Source organism: Rhipicephalus microplus, chromosome 9, assembly GCF_043290135.1.
Source record: "Rhipicephalus microplus isolate Deutch F79 chromosome 9, USDA_Rmic, whole genome shotgun sequence".
In the NCBI taxonomy this organism is placed as follows: domain Eukaryota; kingdom Metazoa; phylum Arthropoda; class Arachnida; order Ixodida; family Ixodidae; genus Rhipicephalus; species Rhipicephalus microplus.
Genome location: NC_134708.1, coordinates 77234292 through 77258487, shown reverse-complemented (window position 1 = coordinate 77258487; position 24196 = coordinate 77234292). Strand labels below are relative to the sequence as shown.

The following is a 24196-nucleotide window of genomic DNA, read 5'->3' as shown; positions in this document are numbered from 1 at the left end:
CTGTAATAAAAAATTCTATGAAGGTAGAAGAAACGTGGACTTACCACGTTAGAATTTTTCACATCTACTGCATATTGAGCTTTGCGTGTACTAAGACTGCCACATTCTGTGAGCAGCATCACAGTAATTCTGGAGAAAATACAGAAAAAAAAAGTGTAGCAGCATGTGTGAAGAGTCTTTGTGGAATCTACCACATTTACTAGCACAGTACGCACCCTTAATGTGACACCCTGGTTTAAAACTTAGTCACATTTTCTAGGCTCAGTAAAGCTCCGCAATCCGCTACATGCACTAGGCAGTTTGGGGGGGGGGGGGGGGATTAGCACAGTGACTATGTCATATGGATACGTTAAGTTGCATGTAGAAAAGTTAGGCACAAAGACTGCTGATTGGAGAGTTGTCATAGACAGTAAAGCGACTTTAATATCCATGCTTAAAAGTGCTAAGTACTGAGCCAAGAAGGAGCACCTCTTTCAGTGTTCAAACGGCAAGCTATTTATGTCTACCACTTATTGCTGGCACTGCCGATCTCGGGGGATATAGCGTGTTTTCGGCATTACCAGCCAGATGGCACATTGAGCACGCTCGGCGTTCAGCTCACCGCGATGTGCGCTTATCTCCTACGCGTGCTTTGCGCCGGGGAGGGGCTTATTGTGTTTCATCTTTCATCATTTCCTTCACACTGTGTGTAAAGATCGGTTTGTGACATCCCACACGGTTCTATCACATCCATTGCAGGCAGCGCTTCTCTCCTCTCGGGGCGAGGCGGTCAGAGACGTACCTCCTCTCGTGCAAGTTCCAGCTCTCGCCCACAGCGTCTACGTCAAGGTGAGCTCACGAGATGGAGCATGCTGCTGCCTTCTGTGGGCATTACATTAGAACTTTGTTTGCTGCTTCAACACTTATGGCAATCTGTGTTAAACGTTACACCAGAAATATATATTTATTTCTTTTCAGGGAGGGTGCAATCATCCTTTATGTATGTTCATGTGTGTATTTTTGTGTGTGCATGAATATGCTGTAGGATCTTGGTGATGTGAACCCGGCTGATACGAAATTATGAAATACCGTGGCCGAATGCCATTTGGTCCAGTGGGCTATAATTTGAATGATTCGACCACGTTTCGGGGTCACGACAGGGTATATAAACTTCGTTACCGAAACAACCGAGCAACACCCAACATACCGTATTTACTCGATTCTACCGCGCCCTCGATTGTAACGCGCACCCGATTTCCACCGCGAAAAAAAAAAAAAAAACGTAAGACATCGATTGCAACGCGCACCCATTTTTTTTTGCTGGCCCGCACGATCACACCACTCGAAAAAACGATTCCTTTCGGGATTGTCTTCCATTTAAATATGAGGTACGGGCGAAGCTTGTGCCCATCTGACGTGTAACAGAGCATTGCCGTCACTGTAGTTTTACCGTGGACCGATGTCAGCACGCGAACTTGCTTCGCCCCCTTCTCGACAGTTGTGGTGCCAGGCATGTCGAAGTAAAGAGGCGTCTGATCGGCATTCCAGATTTGCCCAAGCAGGTAGCCGTTGTTGCGCCGCAAGTTTAGGACGAACCTCTGAAAACTGTAAAGCTTTTCATCGTACTTCTCCGCAAAAGTTTTCGCATATGCATGTTCCCCTTCGGAGGGAAGAGCCTTTCCTCTTCATATAGTTAATTAGCCAGCACCTGCTCGCTTTAAACAGGCTCCGCATTAGACTTTTTTCTAAGACTAATTGCATAGCCCGCACTTGGAGCAGTTCTGTCGTCATGGGCCGCTGTGCCACTCGCTCCTCAAGCACATACTCGCGAAGCAGCTCTTCAATTTGCGGAAACCGACCCTGCTGCGGTTCACTGAAGCCTTTGCGTGAAGCTTTGCTGTCGACAATCTTCTGCTTTTGTTTCCGCCGGTCCCGCACGCACGTTTCGAGAAGGACCACGATGCGGCCCGATTTCCGTCCGTTTCTGCACACGCGATGACTTTTCTTTTAAAAGCGGCATCGTGGTGCACTCGAGTTTTTGGAGTCGGCCCTTCCAAGTCGTCGATGCTAATGCACTACTAGATGACGAACTCCTCAGCACACGTACGAAGTACCGCACATGGTAAACGCATAGGCAGAAATAGCCGACGCACCATGCCAACGCACGTAGGGGGCGGCCATTTTGGATTTGCGATGGCAATAGATTAACCGTAATTTTTTTGTTCGTACTCGATTTTAACGCGCATGCGATTTATGAACTCGCTTAACCGGAAAAAAAGGTGCGCGTTAGATTCGAGTAATTACGGTAAGCGCTTGCTGAAAGCATTCGTAGTACATGCACGGCCAGTGCTTGCTGTCAGGACTGTGGTCAACATTTCTGACAACCACTGTGGATGAGGCCATCAATGTACCGTAATTACTCGAATCTAACGCGCACCTTTTTTCCGGTTAAGCCAGTTCATAAATCGCATGCGCGTTAGAATCGAGTACGAACAAAAAAATTACGGTCAATCTATTGCCATCGGCAAATTCAAAATGGCCGCCCCCTATGTGCGTCGGCATGGCACGTCGGCCATTTCTGCCTATGTGTTTCCCATGTGCGGCACTTCGTACGTGTGCTGAGGAGTTCATCTAGAAGTGCATTAGCATCGACGGCGTGGAAGGGCTGACTCCAAAAACTCGAGTGCACCACGATGCCGCTTTTAAAAAAAAAGTCATCGCGTGTGCAGAAACGGACGGAAATCGGGCCGCATCGCGGTCGTTCGGAGTTCCCGAAACGTGCGTGCGGGACCGGCGGAAACAAAAGCAGAAGATTGTCGACAGCAAAGCTTCACGCAAAGGCTTCAGTGGACCACAGCAGGGTCGGTTTCCGCAAATTAAAGAGCTGCTTGGCGAGTATGTGCTTGAGCAGCGAGCGGCACAGTGGCCCGTGACGACAGAACTGCTCCAAGTGCGGGCTATGCAATTGGTCTTAGAAAAAGGTCTAATGCGGAGCCAGTTTAAAGCGAGCAGGTGCTGGCTAACTAACTTTATGAAGAGGAAAGGCTTTTCCCTCCGAAGGGGTACATGCATATGCGAAAAGTTTTGCGGAGGAGTACGATGAAAAGCTTCACAGTTTTCAGAGTAGTAGTAGTAGTAAACAACTTTATTAAGGCAGCTGACGGTTTCCTAAGTGGCGAGGGCTGTCAGGCCATGCCTGGTCGCCACCTCGTCAGCGCGTTTGATGGCCCGGAGCTGGGTGTCCAGGCTTGTGGTCGTGAGGATTCTCTCCCAGGCCTCACTTGATATCTAGATGCATAAGCAGATAAGGAGCAGCGTGGTCCGAGTCCTGTGCGGTTGCCTCGCTACAACTCGCGGTGAAAAAGTCAATTTTCCGTGCAGTTGCTGGCGCCGATGAAAGCCGGTCGAGCGTCGCTTTCTCCCGGGCATGATTTTCTTCAACTTCGGCGTTTGTCACCACCTTGGCGTCGATTCGTAGTCGTCCGGAGTTCGCTTCACCGTCATCGTCGTCGGAGGCAACGCGCTCGGTCGCACCATCGCTGAACGGCCGCGGAGCGTCGACACATCGTTCGTCGGAGTCAACCAAGGGCTCTGATGACTTCGTAGACTTTCTCCCACGACCTTTGCGTTTCCTGCGACCAAATGCGTGCACGGTCCGATACTTTTTTGCGTTTCCAGGCATGGCGATACGATCAGAAGCTTCAGAGTGCTCTGCCGATTTCGAGGCGTCACAGCGGTAACCCTTTCAAAATGGCGTCGGGTCGCGTATGCAGGCGCAAGCCGCGAGCTTCCAGCCAACTGGAAAGCGCCATTTCAGTCACGTGCGCCGTTTAGCCAATGGCAGTGAGCGCGGCTCTTCGTCTTTGAGGCCCCGTTTTTCGAGCCGGGGAAACGCTCAATGTTGCTTACTGAATAAAAAAAACAGCTGAAAACGCGTTCTTTCAAACAAGACCAAAATGGCGCCGATCGAGCGCGTAGTTCCCGCGTATCGTAGAGCCGAAACCTGCGCTATTCGCCCTCAATTTAAAGGGCAGGACGCCCGTTTTCGTTTTTTTAAAGTTGAATAACGATAAAAGTTGATGGTATTCGGCTATGAAATTTTGTAAATAGGTGCGCAATGATGTCGGGAACGCGAAAAGAAGGTCCGCGAAAACTCGATTTTTTGGCTGATTTTCGGTCCCGAAGTGCCGCGTCCCCCCTCAAAATACCAAACGCAAAGCTTGTGGGCGTTGTGGGCGTAGCGGTAACGTTTGTCGCTTTACAGGAGCCCTCAAAAGGTAAGCGTAGGACGTCAGTATTGGGTTAATGGCTATCTAACAAAAAATCATCTGCAGTTTCCTTCAGAAGAAATTAGGTTTACCATCAATCCCCATTTTAGGCACACGGAAGGCCCAACGCGTCTTGGTGGCTTTCAGCTGCCGTCATCAGTAGCGAACACAAAACTCGTAGACTCCGAAGGGCCTACCGGAGGCCCTGTTGCCGTTGTTTAGGGCAAAATCTATCACTTTCAGCTTGAAATTAGCCGTGTAGCTTCGGTATCGCCTCATAACGTGACAAGATTACCGACACAACATACAAAACACGCCGCAACGAGCACTTGCCACTTTGGCTTGGCTTGAATTGAATTGAATCTCCGTGCAATAATAGAACTCTTGATGCATAAGAGATGGCACCAGATGGTGTGTGCTATCATCATCAGTGGTTTGAATGAGCAGACTACATTATTGCAGCAGTTTTTGGGGGTGCGATAATTACTCGAGGAAAAAAAGAAATCATATTTTTGTTGGGCGATGTGGGCGGTGCGAGAATTATGCGAGTGCGAGGATTACGCGACTAAATACGGTAGTTTTCCGGTCACTCATCTTGTTCCTGAGATAAATTAAGTTCACCTCCTATTGTTTAAGGCTGGCATGGAAAAAAAAGGCTTAACAAAAAATGATATTTAAGATATACCTACATAGACTAATGACTATATATTGAAAGTATGCAAGAGTTTTTTGTTTTTGGGCCTTTCTTTATCTTGCAGCAAAATGAACTATCCATTTTCAAAAGCAGTGGGAGTTGTGTTACAGTTTTGATGAGTAATTAATTAAAAAGGCTTGTGCTCTAAATTTTGCTCCCATACTTGCATTCTGCACACATACAGGCTTCCATTGCAAGAAGAATTATTGTTGAACCCGACCTAGCTGCAGAGATATTGAGGCCTCAAAATTGAACAGTGGTAAATTTACTTTTTTTTTTAGAATAATGAAAAAAAAAAAAACGGGGAAAAACGGCTTATTCAAGAAGCAACAATTGTGGTGCGCATGTTTTGCAATCCTCATAAAGGTGCTCGTAAATTCATTGCAGAGCTTCTAACATAGGTCCCGGCAAATTATTAAGAAGCCTTGAAGTCGGTTCCTCATTTTTTTGCAGGTTCTGCATGTTGACAGCACCAAGAATCTAGAGAGTTCGAATGACATTACAAAAGAATCACCACTTTCTGGTGTGTCAAAATTGGCAGAGATATAGAAAAATACTTGCAGAAACCAAGTATGTCAATTTTAAAAAATGAATTTTTTTTTTGTCACTTTTTTGGTCCCGAAGACCAGTCTGCCCTGTTAAATCGGTAAATTTGCGGCATCAGCATAGTGATGCCTCCTTTCAGAGAACTGATACAGAGATGAGCGCGTTCAGCTGCCACTGACATAAAAAAAACATGTCGAGCATGTATTGCAAAGTGCAGCATTTGCCTTTATTGCAATAAAAAAAATCATCAATATGCCTGGTGCATACAGTTCACTGGGCAAGTCTTCGAAGAGTTACTAATTAATGCAACATTCGACAGATGATCAATGCAATGATCATCGACTAGACTTGGCACACGACATATCGAAGCGGCAAGCTCGGGGTGTGATCACTATGCGAGGGAGGAAAAAATCAAATTTTGACGACAAAATTTGGGGGTGCGATCATTATGCGAGTATATATGGTATATGGATTTTACAAGTGCACGAACGGGAGTAAAAAAAGACCGCATTGTAGCCGGTCCTGTACCATGAGCGGTTACATTGCAAGTGGTCTGCACTGTGCATAAGTTTTTTTGAAGGCAGTAAATGTTTTTTGTGTGTAGTGTGGTTCGAAATGTATTTTGATAGGCCTTTGGCGACACGAAATTTTGCGTAATGCAAACATTTTTACTCTCTCGTAAGGTTCATATCACCGAGATTCTACTGGACGCGCATGCTACATTTTTAAATTTGGGGGTCGGGGACTCACCCCTCTCTTCATGCAAAAAAGGAAAAGAAGAAGAAAAATCACTTCGACAGCACTGTGCATTCTGTACTTGCCCATCCTTATTTATTTACTCTTATCTATTGAGCTTCACTACTGACCCGTCCGTTATCATCTGGTGATCTCAAGTTCAGCAATAGCAGTGAGTTTCCATCTCAGCGGTCTTGTTTGCGGTGTCGATGTTTTTCAGGCTGGTGCAGAAGGGTCACTCACTGAGGTGCTAGGCCAAGGAACTCCAGTGCCTGCGCGGTGGCAGCAGCCGGTGGCTCGGGCGGAAGGCGAGAGCAGTGCCATGCTTGAAGTGTACGAAGGGCGTGGTGATGGCCAAGATGCCGCCCTTCTAGCACGGGTGAGTGATCACCACTGGCATCTCTGTGCGCTCTTTTAGAAAGAAGGCTTCGCCTGACAACTTCTGGTTACAAATCTTGCACTGGTCAACTCGATTCGATGCGTAGAAACTTCCCAATTTGATTGCCCTGCCTAGTGCAGTATAGACCTGTTCTTAAGTTCCTCAGTGCTGTGTTTTTTCTAGGCTGATAAGTTCGGTCTACCAGTTGTCTACCCTTGAGCCTTGTCATGACAATGTTGATGAGAGATCCAAAGTTAGTAGGCTTGTGCGAATACAGTCAAACCCCATAAGAGACACTGATGTAACACACAATTGGGTTAAGAGGCGCCTGTTAGACTGCAGTAAAATAGGGATTCATGAGAAAATACATATGTCGTACCTTGATTATAAGAGGCATCTCATATAAAAGACTGGAATCGCTCTCCAGTGCTTGTCTCCTATAAAGGGGTTCCACTTTAGTGTATATTAGGCTCGAAGTAGTTAGCAATATTGGTTCATTAATTTTTAATCAAATTCGAACAGTATATATATCACATATTATAAAGACAAATGGACATATTTGCAATGACCTAACTAGCCTGCATATTAATTATTAAAAATTTAAACAAGGCTTCTGCAAACGCTATTGTTTTTTCTTCACGTTTTGGTTGAAAAGAAAGTGGAAAGAACACTGAATAGTAGCAGGATATGATTAAATTATGTTACGTTTTAGAAATGACTGTACTTTCAGCATATATGCCAGCATAATAAGCTTTTAAAATTTTAAAATGATGAATTGATGTGTGGGTATATGTTCATTCAAAGGGAAACTCCGGCATTTTTTCGATATTCACCGATTTCAATAAACCTTTGAACACATGTTCTCGTCGGTGCTGTGGTGATATGTGCCGAATTATACAACCGTAAGTCGTTTAGTTCTTTAGAAAACAAATTTTAAAATTGGTAGCAGATTCTTCGATCAGGCTTGGAATTGTGGACCACACTGTATATGTGACATAAGGGCCTACTCTTTTTCGAAAAACCCGCCTTTCCCAACAAACGGTTGCAAGGTGCGGTTTCTTCTACGAGGCGACAACGCAAGCGCCATTCAGTTTTGTCAGCTGCACACAGCATGTTAGTCGTCATTGATGTCGGGTCTTACTATATTGAGCAACGAAGAAATCTATTCAGTGCATGTCAGATGCTTCACGTGCCAGCAGGCCGAAATCAGAAAGCGATGCTTCCGCACTCAGATAGCAGCCGCAGTCATCGCTGAACTTGTCACTGGTAAGTTCAGATGAGCTGGCACAGCTGGATTACACGTTGGACGACATCGTCAGCTTGCTTTTTGCACGTCGGGAGAGGCACATGAGCCATGTTTACACCCTGCCCAGCCATAATGCGGTGTGCGGATCTCGTGACGTCATTCGATACCATGAATGAAGGAGCAGCCCTCTGTTTCGGTTTTGACTCGTCGTTTATTGCGTAATTAAAATTTTTGACACTTGCCAGGGCAAAATGAACCACCCTTGCTTTTGCAGTACTGTCAATACTATTTAAAAACAACATTATCACAGTATGGTCGAAAATGCACCCGAGTTTCCTTTTTACCTTGAAGTGGGTAGTTGCGGCAGGGCAGATTTGCCTTGGACAGGTGCTTTCAGGGCTTAGCACCTCTGTATTGCAGTGAAACCACCTTTACAGGGGGTTATGCGCGGACATGCGGGCAAATGATACTTTCATTTCAAATACATCAAAATATTCAACAACTGAAATTCGAGCCAAAGCGAATTTGAATACTGTAATATTTGTTTGAATATTCAAAGCATTCCACTATTCACTCAAGCTTACCAGTTAGTTCTATCTATTATATTGTTATGCCCTTGATTTCCCTCTATTGCAGTGTCTTTGCAATAAGGTGCAAAGCTGTAAACATGCAAAGAATGTTACAGCTCACGGTAATGCTGTAGAGCTAAGTCTGCGATAAAATTCTATTAAACTTGCCAAAACCTACGGCTTCAGCACCCTGAGAAAGCTTATTTGATGGCTGCATACTGTTCTAATGCGACGGCCTTTTGCATATGTTTTTTGGTTAGCCCATGTTGCCACGAAACTGATAAAAGGTTAACCATGTCAAAATAAGATACGACTCTAAAAATATTCATTGTTAACGAGCAGCATGCGGTGTACAACTTGATGTGCAGACTAGTCCACCAATCCAGCTCACTTTGATGAGGTGAAGCGCGAGCAGCCTTACTGAACCGACTTGTGTTGGACACCTTGTGACCCCCGATGGTTTGTTGCTTGCACTGGTGCAATCTCAGAGGTCGTGTCTAGCCTCATTGGCTGCTGAAAGTATTTGCAGGCGACTGTAGTCAGAAAAATGGATGCACTAGTCATTTCTTACCACTGTATGCAGGCAACCAATTTCTCACAATAATTGTTAGAAACTATGTGAACAGCAGCTCACCATCGCTTCTATATCTCATCTTTCTGCTGCTGACCACTTTCACTGCCTTTGTTGTTGAGGAGTTTAACTGTATACAGTCGAGCCCGCTTATAAAAAAACCTGAGCGTGACACGGCATCAGTTCACTGTATCCTGAAGTTCGGAGTAAATGAAACACATCTTTAAAAGAAGTTCCCAATAAAAAGACAAAATTTTTTCCCCAATATAGCAGAAGTGATAAGGATGATCTTGAGTTTATTTAAAGCAGCAGCATGCCCTTCGCCAAGGCACGTGGCATATACAAGCTGCCTGAGACCATTAATGTAGCCATAATGGCTCCCAAGTTTTGTCAGCCTCGCCATCCGATTTCTCCAAATTGCTCTTGCCGTGCACTACATTCACAATGCTCTCATCTCTGCACAGTTTCGCAGTGTCGGCATCGTTATCGGCTGTAATAACATCATCGCAGCAGATATCCCACGTACCCTCCCATGGCAGAGTCGATGCACTGCCATAAATCACCGCCAGAGTGGTCTTGTTCTGAAGCTTCAGGCTCGGCATCGGGTCCGACATTGATGAAGCCAGCCTCACGAAAACAGTTTCGCACACATGTAGCCATCGCAGCCACGCACGAAGCCTTCAGCATCTCCACAGCTGAATACAGGGACACCCGAAGTGGCAAGTTGGCCGACCGGTCTTTGAAGGATCGGTAGCAGTGTGAAAGCACTGGCCTTGTCTGGTGATGCTGGGTGCCCAGTGTAGCAGGTGGACAAAACACAGAGGGGATGCGTAACAAAAAACTGTCAGGGAGAGCGACTACTAGAGGCCTGCAAAGGCAGGGTCGGCGTGTAACAGTAAGGACCTATGGGCACCACGCTTATGGCTTATTGGTGGTCGAAAGTGGCATCCCTGGAAGCGACCGGAGCGCAACTCCATTCAGTGTAACCGATCGGCGACGCTCAGAGACATTCGTTGTAAGTGCTATTTTGTGCCATTGAAATAATGTATGTTTCCACAATCATGCGAGTATCTTTCATTTCGAGCTAAAGTTCACTTGAAGTGGAGCTGTTATATGTGGGCTCGACTGTAATACAAGGAGACCCTTTTCTGACTTTTAAAAAGAATAGCACTTTAATAATCAGTTCAAATTTTTTTGCATTGTTAGGTTGAAATGCTACATCTGGTGAATATGCATCTCGGTGTTGGTGCATTTGCAGGTCTGCATGGATGGACTAGAGGAGGAGTCTAAACTTGTTGCCAGTGTGAGCATACGCAGGTGAGTTAAGGGGGGGACATGGGTCTTAGGGCTCTCTCATTTATATTTTAACTAAATGTGACAAAAGTTGGCATGCTTACTTAGGTTGTTCTCATGATTCTAAAAATGCAGTGATTTTTTCTGTAGCTTCATTAGTTAATTAAATAATCAAGATAACAATTTTTATTGTTCTTACCACAATAGAAAAATAACCACCAGTCAAAAATTTATAAATGACATAGAGATTGACAGTAGAAAGCATAAGACATACAACATAGGAAGCACTTTTTTGATTGGGTCATTAGTTTTTACTTAACAGTACACTAAACTTCACAGCTCTGAATGTGGCCATTGTGTGGTCATACAAAGGACTAGTTTAAAAAACTTGCATGAAGAGAAATCAAAATCTGCTTCCTATGTTGTGTGCTCCAAACATATAGCTTCATGCTGCAAAAAAAATATTCTGCTATCTGTAATAGTTTCTGATATATTGAAGGAATTTTCATGCAGGGTGTACAAATCTGCCATTTCGAGAAAATGAAGAAAACAAAGAATTCTGACATTTTTAACTGTGGAAATGTATGTACTTATAATTACATAGCCATTGACATATAAATAAATGCTAGAAAGCCTAAGGAATGCAACGCTGCAAGCTGATCGAAAATTGAACGAGTACTTCTCAAATTACAGCACATTAAAGTTCATTGCATGTAAACGAAAACAAAAATTTTTATAATAAAATAAAAAAAGAAGCGGCCCATTAAAAGTAGGCTCTCAGCATTATTTTTTTTGTGCACATTTAGCTACATTGTGCAAAAACAATTACAGCTCTAGCTGTCTTAGGTCCACTTTTATCGAACAAGCAAAAGAAAGTGGTCAAAATCTGTGGTCTTAAGGGGGGCTGCGGCATCAGCGCGTTTAGCGATAAGACTGATCTTCCGTTTCGTCACTACAAAGATTTATATGTCTTGTAGCTTTACTTCTGCTTTTTACTTGCCGTCCTCTAACTGATGAGGCTGCAAAACACAGCCGTTCTCAGTAATGTTGTCGGCAACCAACGGGCTCGTACGTAAGTTAGGCCTACACCGGTGACTCGGCGACCGCCGTTGACCGTCTCGAGTTAGTTATCCTCGTTGTCCTGAACCATAGCTGGGCTCTTTCTTTAGTTCACAGCAAATGAACTACCGCCACACCCGCTTCACAAATTACTGTAGCACGTAACTTCTTTATTGCCACAGGCAGTTAGTAGCACCATGACAAAATGGTGCATGTCCGTGCGCGTCACGATGGTGAAGCAGACGCCGAAAGCGCCCCTTGGCCAATCGGGTGCTTAGGTTTTGTCACGTGCCCCAAGCAGCCAATTGAATCGCGCGCTAGTGCTTCTCGATGGCGCGTTTTTGCTAAAAAACCAATGAGCAAGGCGAGCCAGCGGTGGCGGGAAATTGAAGATGGAGAACGACCCCTCCCAACGAGACCAAGATGAACACGATAGCTCATGCGTAACGGCAACAGTTTGGTGCGGAAAAAGCGCAATTTTAGCGTTAATTTGCACTCACATTCATCTCACAGGGATGTTATAAATTAATTTTGCGCAAAAAATAATGACGCGAGAAGCTAGAAACTTCTCAGACAGGTGCAAAAATAGGTACAGATTCTGAAAATGTCAGCTTCATAAAGCCGATATTTTTGCGATTTTTGGCCTTCTAAGACCAGTGTCCCCCCTTAACCGCCATCAACTGAGTTGGGAGTCTTGTCTGTAAAGGAAGTGCTTGCCACCTATACAACCAGCCACTGCACCTCTTGAGGCATGGAGCATGCGCAACACTGTCTTCAACTTCTCCCGCCCTTATCCAACTCAAGTATACATGGGTATTATATGCAATGCCACATTAATAGAACTGATCACCAGATTGGAGGAGGAGATAAATTTCCAACCCGGACAGAAAAGAAAAGAGATGACTTACAATCAGACGTATGTCGGCTCTTGTCTCTTTTTTTTTTTTCGTCTGTTTTCGCGCTACAAACTTTGTCAGAGGAACAACCACTAGCAGGCTCGAATCATTACAATTCTGAGGCTCTACTGTATCTTCAAGCTTAAAATTTTGACTACTCTGTCTTTTGTAGTACAGCTCAAGCGACGTTTAATGTAAGCACTTTTCAGTGCAGGACAGGCTCTAATAGTATTTTTTGACTCTCATTTACCCTCTCATAGATGTCTATATATACCGTCGACGTCCGATTTCCCGGACCTTCAAGGACTGCAAAAACAACCGTAAAATTGGGCAGTCCTGAAAAACGAATGCAAGAGAAAACGCACCTTTTCAATAGGTATTTTGCACAGGTGAAGAAATGCAATGCACAAGTACAGGATTCTTATTTCAATTCAGTGAACGCATCGTTTATGTGGCTGTGAAAAGAGCCATTTATACTTTCTTTAAGGGGGGACATGGTGTGTGGAGATATTTTCTGTATTTGTAGACCAATCATGATGGAAATATACATGCTTAAATAGTTTTTTCTGCTGATTTCAAATGTGCAGAAATTTTATTCTAGGTCAATTAATTTAGAAGATACATAATGCTACCACTCTATTGTTTTCGAAGACAATAGAAAAGAAAGTGCTTATCAAAAAGTATATATTATTACATAGCTAGGCAGTGCAATCAGCAATAAGTGCAATGCTGCTAGCAGATTTCAAATTAAAGAAAAACTAGTGATTCTACAGATGATGAAAGTTGAGGAGTCATGTCATGGCTATCACATACAAAGAAATTTAATGCCTTTTAAATTTATATGGGCAGCAAATGGAAATACTGCTCTCAGCACCTTGTAATACACAGATTGGGCTTTATGTTAAGGGGAGACACGGGTCTTTTAGAGCAAAAAATTGCCAAAAAATCAATTTTTTAAAATATTTTTTTTAGAAATCTCGACGTCCAAAAGAATCTATTGCTGGAATATTAACGCGTTCCGATTAGTATTTATTTTGCTATTGCGTTCTAAAGAGATCTTCATGATCACTCTCGCTCGAAAACGCCCTCCCAAAACGGGCAATTTCAATGCCGTCGTCTGCGGTAACCGTTAGCAGCAGCACGGCCATTTTGGAATCATTCGAAAGCTAAATGCTTCAGCAATCCGGTTTTAGCGAGAAAACAACTCTAAGTCTGGCGACTAGGGAGCTACACGCCACCGAAAAGGAGGGAATACTCGCACGGCATTGGCGCGTTTATACCACGTGGGGCAAATCCTGCTCTCCGATTGGACGACCGAAATTTCGTCTGCCCGACTGTGTGCAACAATGCGCGACTCCTTGTCACAAATTGTTCGGACGCAACGATGGCTGGCGGGCGACGCAAATTCCCGACAGCTCATGCCTACGGCGAAAAACGCAAGCGTCGGTCTCGGATAGCTGAAGCAGCGTCGAGTGAATCGACGGCGACGAGCTCCGCGACATGCGCCAGCGAGTGTACGATATCCACCGAAGCTGCAGCCGCGCAAGCGATGCCTGTGGCCGACGACACGAGGACAACGCGCGTCGATACGCATTTTGTGATAGAATGCGGAAAAAGTGGCAATTGAGCATCGCGTGGAAGAGCAACGACAGAAGCTGTCTTCGTTATCAGCTACCCGCCGAAAGCGGTCGCTTATCGGAGATTCCCCGGAAGCGGCGGGGTCCGGCACCGAGTTCACGCTGCTAAGCCTACCGCTGCTGAACCAACTGCTTCGGTGCGCGAAATGCGAATTCTGCTCTGGCCCATTGAACGTTTCACGGGGCGACCGTGAGTACGGATTGGCAGTTAGAATAGTGGTGAACTGTGCCGTCTGCGGAGATGTCAGCGCCGGATGGAGCTCGCCGAGAGCAGGGGGGAATGCGACCTGCAACCCTTTCGAAGTAAATGTGCTTGCGGCTCGTGCAGTTATGAGCACGGGAAATGGGCAGACCGTGCTAAACGACATTTTTTCGGCCCTGAATGTGTCTCGTCGTGGAATGCACAACAAAACGTACCAAGACTACGTCAAAACCAAGATGAACCCTGCCGCGATGAACGCATCCGCGGGTGTTATGAGCGAGTGCGCAACAGCTGTGAAGGCCATCTATTTTGAACTGAATTTCGGGAACCCCGACAATATCGCAGTTCCCTACGACGGGACTTGGCTAACTCGTGGCCACTTGTCACACATTTGTGTGGGAACTGTAATAGAACTGTTTTCGGGCTATGTGTTGGACTTCAAAGTTCTCTCGAACTTCTGTTTGGGTTGCGAGATTGGCCCCAAGGACGACGACCCTCGATACAGTGAGTGGCGAGCTCGGCACAAGTGCCAAAAAACTCTTCGAGCAAGCCTGGCCAGATGGAGGTGGAGGCTGCCAAAATTCTGTTTCGCGGGTCCCTCGAAAAGCATGGGTTCCGCTACACAACGATGTTGTGCGATGGCGATAGGCGCGCTTTCAACAGCCTTCAGGAGGAGCAAGTGTATGGCTTCGTGGCTATCGAAAAGGAGGATTGCATAAATCATATACATAAAAGGATGGGTGCTGCACTGAGACACCTCCTGCAGAAGAGCAAGGGGGAAGGTCGGCCAAGCCTCGGTGGCAAAGGAAAGCTCACTGCTGAGCTTGTAACGAAGCTTACAAATTATTATGGTTGGGCACTCAAGGCACACCAGGCAAACATCGATGAGATGTTTGCCTGGTGTGCCACTTACTATCATGTGACTTCTACTGATGCAAAGCCACAACATTCACGGTGCCCAAAGGGAGAAGACTCATGGTGTGCCCACAACAAGGCAGTGGCAAGGCAGCAGGCTCCTCCTAAGCATCGGTACGACCTCCCGGAATATGTTGCAGAAGCGCTCCTTCCAGTGTACACTCGCCTCTCAGATCGAAAGCTGTTGGAGCGCTGCCAAAAAGGCAAAACTCAAAACTCGAATGAGAGCCTCCATTCAGTGATCTGGTCGCTTGTACCAAAAACCAAGCACGCCTCGCTCTTCACAGTCGAAACTGCTGTTGCAAAAGCGGGGTTGCTCGGTTCAATGCTGGAAAGAAACGTGCTTCTGAGGCCATTTTGAAAGAGCTGCATTTGAACCAAGGCAACACAGATGTTGAAAGATGTCTGGAAAAGGACCAGCAGCGGCTAGCGGCATGTGACAAAAAGCATACCAGAGCAGAAGACTTCAAGAATGCCATGAAGAAGAGTGTGAAAGAGAGTGATGGTGATTATAAGCCTGGTGGCTTCTAGAACAAAAAGGACTCCCATCTGTTGCTTTTTTGGCAAGAATTAAACCTATATATAGTCTTCAGACTTTTTGTGTTTTCTCAAAATCAGTTTTTTGCCTATGTGCTATACTGTTGCCCACAGTATCTTTTGATCTAGTGATCAGATTTCAACGATTCTTGTTGCAATTGACAGCTTACGAGTTCCTATACACAATAAGACAACTAAAATTTATATTTAGTCAAAAGAAAATTTTTTATGTGCTGATAAATCTCATAAAAATTCTCATGTTCCCAACCATTATATTACATATGGCAATAACTTTTATAAAAATAGAGCTAAAATTATAGTGATAGTATAGTTGTGATCCTTGATTATTCTAGACTATGTCCATATAAAGTGTTCAAGGATGTTTAATGATTAAATTGCAGAATAATTGGGCAATTCAATGATTCATTATTTATTCAATATCTCTAAAACTACTCGAGATAAAAGAAAATGGATTGCATATGTCTTCTCAGCAGCTTAAAAGATACATTGCCTGAAAATTTCATTTGAATATGATAATAAACAGAAAATTTTTTTAGAACACCAGAGTCTCCCCTTAAAGAAAAAAAATTATTGCTCTAGCTGTTCTAGATTGCGAGATATCAACCCGACTAACTAGTAAAGTCACCAAAAAGCATGTTTTCAGAAAACTGAGAAAAACAAACAAAACTCATTCATTTACATAACTGCAGTTGAAAATGTTCAGTATGCACCGGGCATGTAGTCCTTTTGACCGAGTGCCTGTGTGGCGCTTTTTCGGGGACTGGTGCATGTTCTCCGTTGCTTGTTGCTTCTTGGCTGATGCTGCCGTGTGCCGTTGATCCTTTTCAGCCATACGGCTGCGGCTTTGCCAGCTGGGGTTTAGGCTCAGCTCTTTCATAATGTCTTCTGATGCCCTTTCATTACCTGTGTTGAGCTTGAGCACTGCTTCTGCCACAGCTGCCTCCACCGTGAATAGCGAAGCATGTCGCTCCTTTGGTGCCAGTGCCCAGATCATTGAATGAAGGCATTCATTCTTGTTTTGGGTTTTCCCATGCTGGCATCGTTGCAACAGCTTTCTGTCTGACAAGCGCCCATAAATGGGAAGTAAGGCTTGGGAAGTAAGGCAGACATGTGGAGGCAGCTTTCATCAATGTTTGGGAATGGGCTCCCTCTTGACCATTGCCGCATTTTGTTTGCACCAGTAATTTGGGCCAGGTGGGCACAGAGTGTGGTTTGCCACATCATCATTGGACGATGTGATGATAAGTGGCCATCACTGCTGTGTGCATCGAATCAACATCACCACTGTGTGTCGTCAAAGCCCACCCATAATAATTGGTGAGCTTGGAGATCAGGTCTCCTACCAAGCGACCCTTTCCCCCAAGACTCTCATGGCCAGGGCCTTTGTGTTTTGCAATCAAGTTGTGCAAAGCAGTGGCCATACGCTTTTGGGCATGATTAATGCAGTTCCCTTTTTCCACTGGGATATACCCATGAACCTTATCATCGCGTAGCGCAAGGTAACTGCGGCTGTCCCCGTCACAAAGCACCGTGGTGTAGCGCAGGTTGTGCCGCTCAAGTGACCTCCTGAAGAGAATGAGGGCAGCCTCAACCTCCATTTTTCCATCCTTCTTGTCACTGTTTTTCTGACACTGTTTCTTGTCACTGTTCCTTCCACGCTGCATAAGGGTCACCTTCCTTTGGGCCCGACTCGCATCCAGCACAAAAGTTACTCAAAACAACGAAGTCAAGCACCAGTCCGCTGAATTCAATGACGGTGCCGAGACCGATATGCGATGAATGACCGCGAGTCATCCGTGACCCATCAAACGACACCGCGATGTTTCCCATGTGGCCTATATTAAGTTCGGCGTAAAGTTCGCAAACCGACTGCGCGCAGTCACTTGTCAAATTGGGTGCAGCACGATCGGCCGCTGGTGCCAATTCGTCTTCACGTAGTGTTGCCACGTTTTCGTGTGAAGACCCCGACATCTGATGCCCATCAACGAGAACACATCATTCTGCGCGGTTTGTCTGTTCCCCGTTGCCTGCATGGCATGCGCGGCCAGCACGTTCAGGGCAAAAGGTTTCATACGTTCATCGCTACGTAAGCGCGGCAAGCTCCACAACGACGCAGTCTTCCCACAGGTCGAACACACAAAACGCAACTTCACGCCGAGTCCGAATTCTCAGTCGTAGCGGACAATCTGCAGTTCTCCGTTGCATGCCTTGCATTTTGCAAATGCCAACCAAGCGCTGTTCACTGTGTCCAGATCTATAATTGTGAACGTGGTTCCATCAGGCGGCCGAGCTGCTTCGTCCGCACCATCACCCACGAATGTGCATTTCTGCTCCATCGCTGCAGTAGACGACAACTCGGGTTACTTATCTTCGGCTTTCGCTCGCTCCTCTTCCAAGTCAGATTGTTGCCAATAGATAGTATCTAGACGCATGCAATCGCTGCTCGAAGGCTCCGCGGCTGACGGACTTTGCACATGGTCCGTGACAACTGATGCGGTGGCTAGGCCTTCCGTGGTTGCATCGACGACTTCGCCATGGGACGCGGAGAGTGTAGCGTCACAGGGGTTTTGCGGTATCACGGAGCGCTTTTTGAAATTTGTAACTAGCGTCCATCGCACCTTTCGCGCACCAAACTCGTGCCACGTGCGGAATTTGCGCTCGGGATTTGACATCGTGAAACTTCTCCGCTGACACTGAGGCAAAATGGCGCGCATGGACGCGCGCCTCAATACCCGAAGCAGACGAAGCCAGAAGCCTCCACCAATACGGAGGCAAGCTCAAGTCGCGTGCGCGGAGTAGCGAATAGAAAGGCGCTTTGATACTTCTTTTTTTTTTTTTGCCGCTCTTTTTCTAAGCTGCCAATGCTTGAATTGGACCCATCCTGGCGAAATTTGAAGGCGAAAGACAGCTCTCTCAAATGAGACCAAGCGGGCCGCACTGGCACACATGAAAGGGCAGGGGCACGTCACGGAAAATGTGCGATTTCAACGTCAATTTCGGCTCAGATTTAGCTAGAAAGCACCGTATAAAGGGTCTTAGCGGCTAAAATAATGATATTATAGGCATGAAATTCATGGTATAAGTGCACTAATAGCTGTAGATTTCAAAAAGGCAATTAAAAAAGACTAAATTTTTCACGATTTTTCGGTATCCACAACCCGTGTCCCCCCTTAAAAATGAAAGACTGAAAAAAAAGATAAAAATTCTGATGTGGCCGGCGCTACATGTTTTCTAAATACTTTGGCACAAAAAGTCACTTATTTTCGTATGCACGGCGTTCCACATGCCCGTGATGTCTGCCTCAATTTCAGCTGATGTCGTGCTGTTGCTGTACACTAATGAAAGTGTCACGAGTACTCGCGTCAACTCCGAACTCATTGGCTGTGTAGGCGCTGGCTCTTCGATCTCAGGTCGGAGTCTTTGGAATCCTCCGTAACTTGACGAATAACTTCGTCATTAGTCAATTCCGCACACTGCTTAAAAGTTAGGGGCTTTGTTAGCGTTGGCAAAGCTTAAAGGATTGTCCCAGCCGGAATCGAAACGCCAGCAGCGGGCAGACCACCGAAAGTAATATTCATGGGTGTAAGTTGGTTGCACACTCCATGCGAGAGGGTCGTCTCGGCATCCACTATGAAGCTCGGAGGCGAAAAGGGTTCCGGAGCGTCCATTTCATAACCGCCTTCAAGTCTGCAGGCATGCCGACGGCAGACCTTAGGTCAACAGTGTAGCTTTTCCCACTGTCGGAGCATAGCAACATGCAGTTGTGACCGCAGGTTGACTAAGCTAAAGCTGGCAACGGATTGGCGTGCGCTAGATTGTGGCATTTGCGATTTCGAGGGTATGGCAGTCGAAGAGCGGTGCTGCTGCCCACACCTGCAATGCGAGTATGGTAGATTCGAGGGTACGAAAACAACCAAAATGGCGGCTTCTATAGTGACTTGGAGTCTGCGGTTGGCAGTAAAAAGTCCAGAAAATCAAATGGCAACAGCTATAAATGTCTGAAATTAAGGACATTTTAGTACACTGACTATATGGGGAACTTGACGATGCTACCGATGAGTCCGGGAAATCAGGCATGCCTGGAATTTCGGGCGTCCAAGAAATTGGATGTCGATTGTACACGCACACCACTTGCCCTATGTTCTTTCATTGCTGGCCGAAGAACAGCTTGAGGTGCCAATCATTGCTCCAAAATGCGCTTAGTCAGGAGAGGAGGGCAAGCGAGGGTCTCGGGTTCAACAGCACGTTCAAGGAATGGTGGTATTTTTCGTATCCGGATCGGGGACATTTGTGAGAGGAAGTACAGTGATTGCCTAGGTGACAAATCGACCCTTTGCTGCCTTTGCCTACCCTTCACTCGAGCTGCTTATGTGCGTGATTCGCTCCAAACAAGGGCTCTTGCATGCGTCAAGTGCCTGTTACTGCTGTTTGACTCCTTCATTTACTGTTGGGAAAACAGTTGTGGCGTGCAGATTTAGCGCGTGACCTCGACCTGCAAATGACACTTCAAGACACACTCTAGCTTTCGTCTTTGCCATCAGCAGGTGTACTTACAAGCTTACAAGTGTTTGCTGTCTGGCTAGTTGGGTAAATGGCTAAAGTAGAATTTATGGTTATATAATGAAGATGATCAGCGCAAATACAGTGCAAATATTTGGACAGAGACGAAGAAATGCAAACACTGTTGCTAGTGTGCGCTTGTCCACGTCTGTTTCTTCGTCACTGTCCGAGCATTTGTGCCATCAATTCTGTTTTAGCCTCGTACTTACTAGCTAGAAAGACTCTTTCAGCATAGTTGATGGGACTCCCAACTGTTAACTGATACTTTCACACGTGCTACCCTCGGTTTAGCTTGCGAGTGCGATTGTTTTTATGTCCGATCTCTGTGTTCTTTAGCAAGCTTGTTGTGTGGCACATGCGAGTTTCAACCTGCACGCTGTGCCCAACAACTGCTAGCTGTGTCAGCTTGGTGCGAAGTCAAGGAAACATTTGACAGTTACGTTTGGAAGGGTTGGCTTACATCTTCAATGAAAACAAGGGCGCACACGAGCGCTGCACTGTAATCACGATTCGTGGTCGCCAGTCTTTTTGAGACTCGCAACACCAGCAAAGTCTGCATAAATGAAGAAGTCTGAAAAGTTGGCAACTTTCTACTTTGGTGCATTTTTTGTGCGTTTGTTTTGTATTTCGCTTTCATTATGTGGGCAATACAGGTCCACGGGTGTTGTCAATCAGAATCGCACGACTACCTTTTGGTAATGTTCTGTGCGTGTACAGATTTTCGAAAATATTGTCCTGGTTGTAGTGAAAATGTTTGTGACTTAAAAGTGACTTGTGTTGTAAGTGGTCCTTGCTGTACTTATTTTGCTCAGGGGCATAAGAAACCATTGTTCTAATTAAGTTTCCATTTTAAATTTCAGTGATGGCTCAGTCCACATTTTGTGCACAGACAAGCACAGTGGTCGCACTGAATCCGTCACGCTGGATCCAACGGCGATAAGCGACGCATCGGACACTTCAGGAAGCTGACGATGCTGCTCGTCCGACCTAGGTTTCTCACTTAAGCAGCCCCGCTCGGCTGTCGTAGTCAGTGAACATGTTTTTCGCCGCCCTCCCTGTTTGTAAATTGGCCTTTCTTTGCACCTGTCAGTGGCATAAGTGTCGGTGCCCACTGTGATTCATGAAAAACTTGACAAAAGAAGTGACGGCAAGAGCCCTTGAAGAAACGGTTTTTTACATCGCCGTGATGGTGTTGGTGTTTGTTGGCTGGCAGTTGTGCTCTTTGTTTTTGGTGTAAATACGGAGTTGAGCGTTGGTTGACGTGCCATCACTTTATGAAAAGCAGAATGTGCTGTGTGCTTCTCAAGACACGCCGCACACTGAGGACCAGAGCTTGTCATTAGATACAGTGATAAAATGGACTATAGGTTTTTTTTCTTTCTTTTTGTTGGACTTCAGAAAGGCAAAAGGTCAAAGACCAAAATTCACTGATAGTGAGCACCATAGGCTATTGGAGCATTGCAGGATATCCTCCACATATTTTTATTCTCCCATAGACATCCATGCAGGCCGAGACGGCTAAGACTGCCAGTAGCAAGTCTGCGAGGCTTGAAACTGGCCTGCTTGCGCGAGACTGCAAATCTAACTATCTTTAATAATGTAATGTTCTCCGTACTGCAGATTTTGCCCTTATGCCATCCATGCATGCAGTCCAAAATATATTTTTTTTCTTTTATTGATTGTCTGGACCTTGCAAGCCCTAGGAGAAGGTCTGTTATCAAGCAAACGAATATTGCTTTGTACGATACAAGGCCTTTCCATGGGAAAAGAACACATCAAGATATCCTGATCAGTGACGAGTTCCATTTCTGAAATTGCTGTAGTGATTACGCACCGGCTGTGCAATGGAAACGCATGATAGCACTCTCATTGCTTTCATTTTTTATTATCCTTATCATATGCAGCCATGTTGCTACATGTTGCCAGCAAATGCCAATTTCAGCAACTGATGTTCATGATGCGCAGGCTGGAGCACTAAACTAGCCCTGTTAATGTTTTCTCACTATATTGCCGTTCTAGACAACCTGTGGCAATTGCGTCGTAGGTGATCTAGAACATGAAAAATGTGCATCCGTGATTCATTTGTTTCGCTGCAGCTCGTAAAACTTAAAGAACACACAAACGGTTATTTTTTTGTCATTAAGCATGAAATGCCAGTGCAGCGGAGGTGTGAGGTTTAGCAGCCGCTAATATGCACAATGTGGCTGTTAGAGGAACTACTTGGGTTGTGAAATGGTTGGGCTGTACAGCGCTACTTTCTCTACCGAAATACAGCCGCATGGTTGGTACATTTTAAAGACAGCGCTGAATGCAGTCGTAGAAATGTAGAGAAGGTAAAGAGAGAAACATTTTGTTGCCAACATCACGACTCTCTAGACACTGCTCTTAAAAGAAGCTTTTATAATTCTTGATTTTTATGAAACTTGGTGAGCTTATGCATATATGTGTGCTGATTTTAAATATGTAGTTATTTTTTTTGTGTAAGGTGTACTTCTTAAAATACAAAATATTTCATGTGCCTTTTGGGGAGCAAGATTTTTTTTTTTTTTTTTTCAAGCTAAGAGAGCTGCAAATTAAGTTGACATACCACAGTATGGAATCTGGAATCAAGACTGTGCTGTGCTACAAAAATGGATGTTCTAAATCAATTGGAACAAATGTTATCGTAAATTGTATGGTATGCGAGTCAATTTCAAGCTAGAATTTCATTGGCAAGATTTCAACATTCCATAACTTTTATTCTAGTTGGTTTAAAACATTCATTTTTGTTGCATGCAATTAGCTTTAATTCCAGGTTATCTTGATATGCTTATTTACTTCATAACTTTCTTAGTTTAGACAAAAGCTTGCTCCCCCGAAAGGCACATGAAATATTTAGTATATTAAAAACTACACTTAACACAAGAAAAATAATTGCATATTTGAATTCAGCACAGATATACATACACTTGCAAAGTTTCATCAAAATTGATTTAGAAATAAAAAAGTTTTTCAAGTGCCATGTCCCCCTTGAAATAGTGCCTATTCTTCAGCACCTTCAAGAGCTGAGAAACGTTACCTTTGCTACAAACGATGAGAGAAACACAAAGAACGTGTAAAGATAGTTAAATATCTAGGTTCTGTTATACAGTGCACTTGAACCTATACATTTTTTAGATTCTGCATTTCAATGCACATGTGCCAAGGTGAAGCCCTAAAAATTGAGGTCAAAAGCACAATTGAATATGATACAATCAACAGTTTCAAACAAGCCTTGTCTCCAAAGCTTAATCAGCATGCAGGAAAGCTTAATCAGCATGCGGGATATCTTCTATTTTGATTACTTACGGTTACGAAAAGTTGTCTCCTCGCTGTGTACTTTTGTTTCTAATTGAGCTGAAGCACCTCCGAGTGTTTTCACTTCAAAATTTTTCTATATGTGCCAAGACCACTTCAGCGCATTGATACTGGCAAATCATAGTCGCGTGGCCAACTCTGTCTGAAGTTGCTGTGTTAAGTATTGTATATCTTGTGTGGCATATATTCTTTGTCTTTGAAGCTTTTTGACAGCAACTGCACTTGCTGAAACGAATTTCTGAAATGACTGTTTTTGAAGTATACCATAATATAAATTGTCATTCCCACACCTCAAGTATTTTTTTTTAAATTAGGGCCCAGTGTTCACAATGTGGAGTGTGACAAAACTCACTCGCAGCATTCTCTGTTCTGGTGATGAGAGTTTTTAGTGCAAATGTGCATGCGAAGTTTGCATTGCAATTAAAGATTACCAAATGCTTAATTAATACAAGAGAAACACACTGTATGCAGACAAGAACATTATATTTAGTGCTGCAAGCTGTTGCACTGAACCAAACAGGCTATTTAAATACACCCTCATGTACTATATATCTATGACATCTATGTCATTCTGTAATAAATATCCTATCGGGAATTGACATTTGACTGTTTTCTCTTCATGCATGCCACTTTTAGAAGTACAGTCGAAAATGGATAGTATTGAACTCGAAGAGGACCGCAAATTAGTTCGATATATGAAAACTTTGGTATAAAAAATAGAGGCCCCGAGAGCTTACCTGTAGCGGATCAGCA

The 24196-nt window shown here is 44.8% G+C and overlaps 1 protein-coding gene across 1 annotated transcript in view; it reads left to right on the top strand.

Moving 5' to 3' along the window:
- Nucleotides 1–24042, top strand: part of LOC119163196 (heat shock 70 kDa protein 14) — a 53186-nt gene extending 29144 nt beyond the window's left edge. The window contains exons 11-14 of the mRNA XM_037415145.2: nucleotides 739–828; nucleotides 6443–6601; nucleotides 10246–10304; nucleotides 20968–24042. Coding sequence (XP_037271042.2) covers nucleotides 739–828; nucleotides 6443–6601; nucleotides 10246–10304; nucleotides 20968–21076 — 417 coding nt within the window. The 3' untranslated portion in view covers nucleotides 21077–24042. The remainder of the gene's footprint in view (nucleotides 1–738; nucleotides 829–6442; nucleotides 6602–10245; nucleotides 10305–20967) is intronic.
- Nucleotides 24043–24196: the final 154 nt, after the last annotated feature.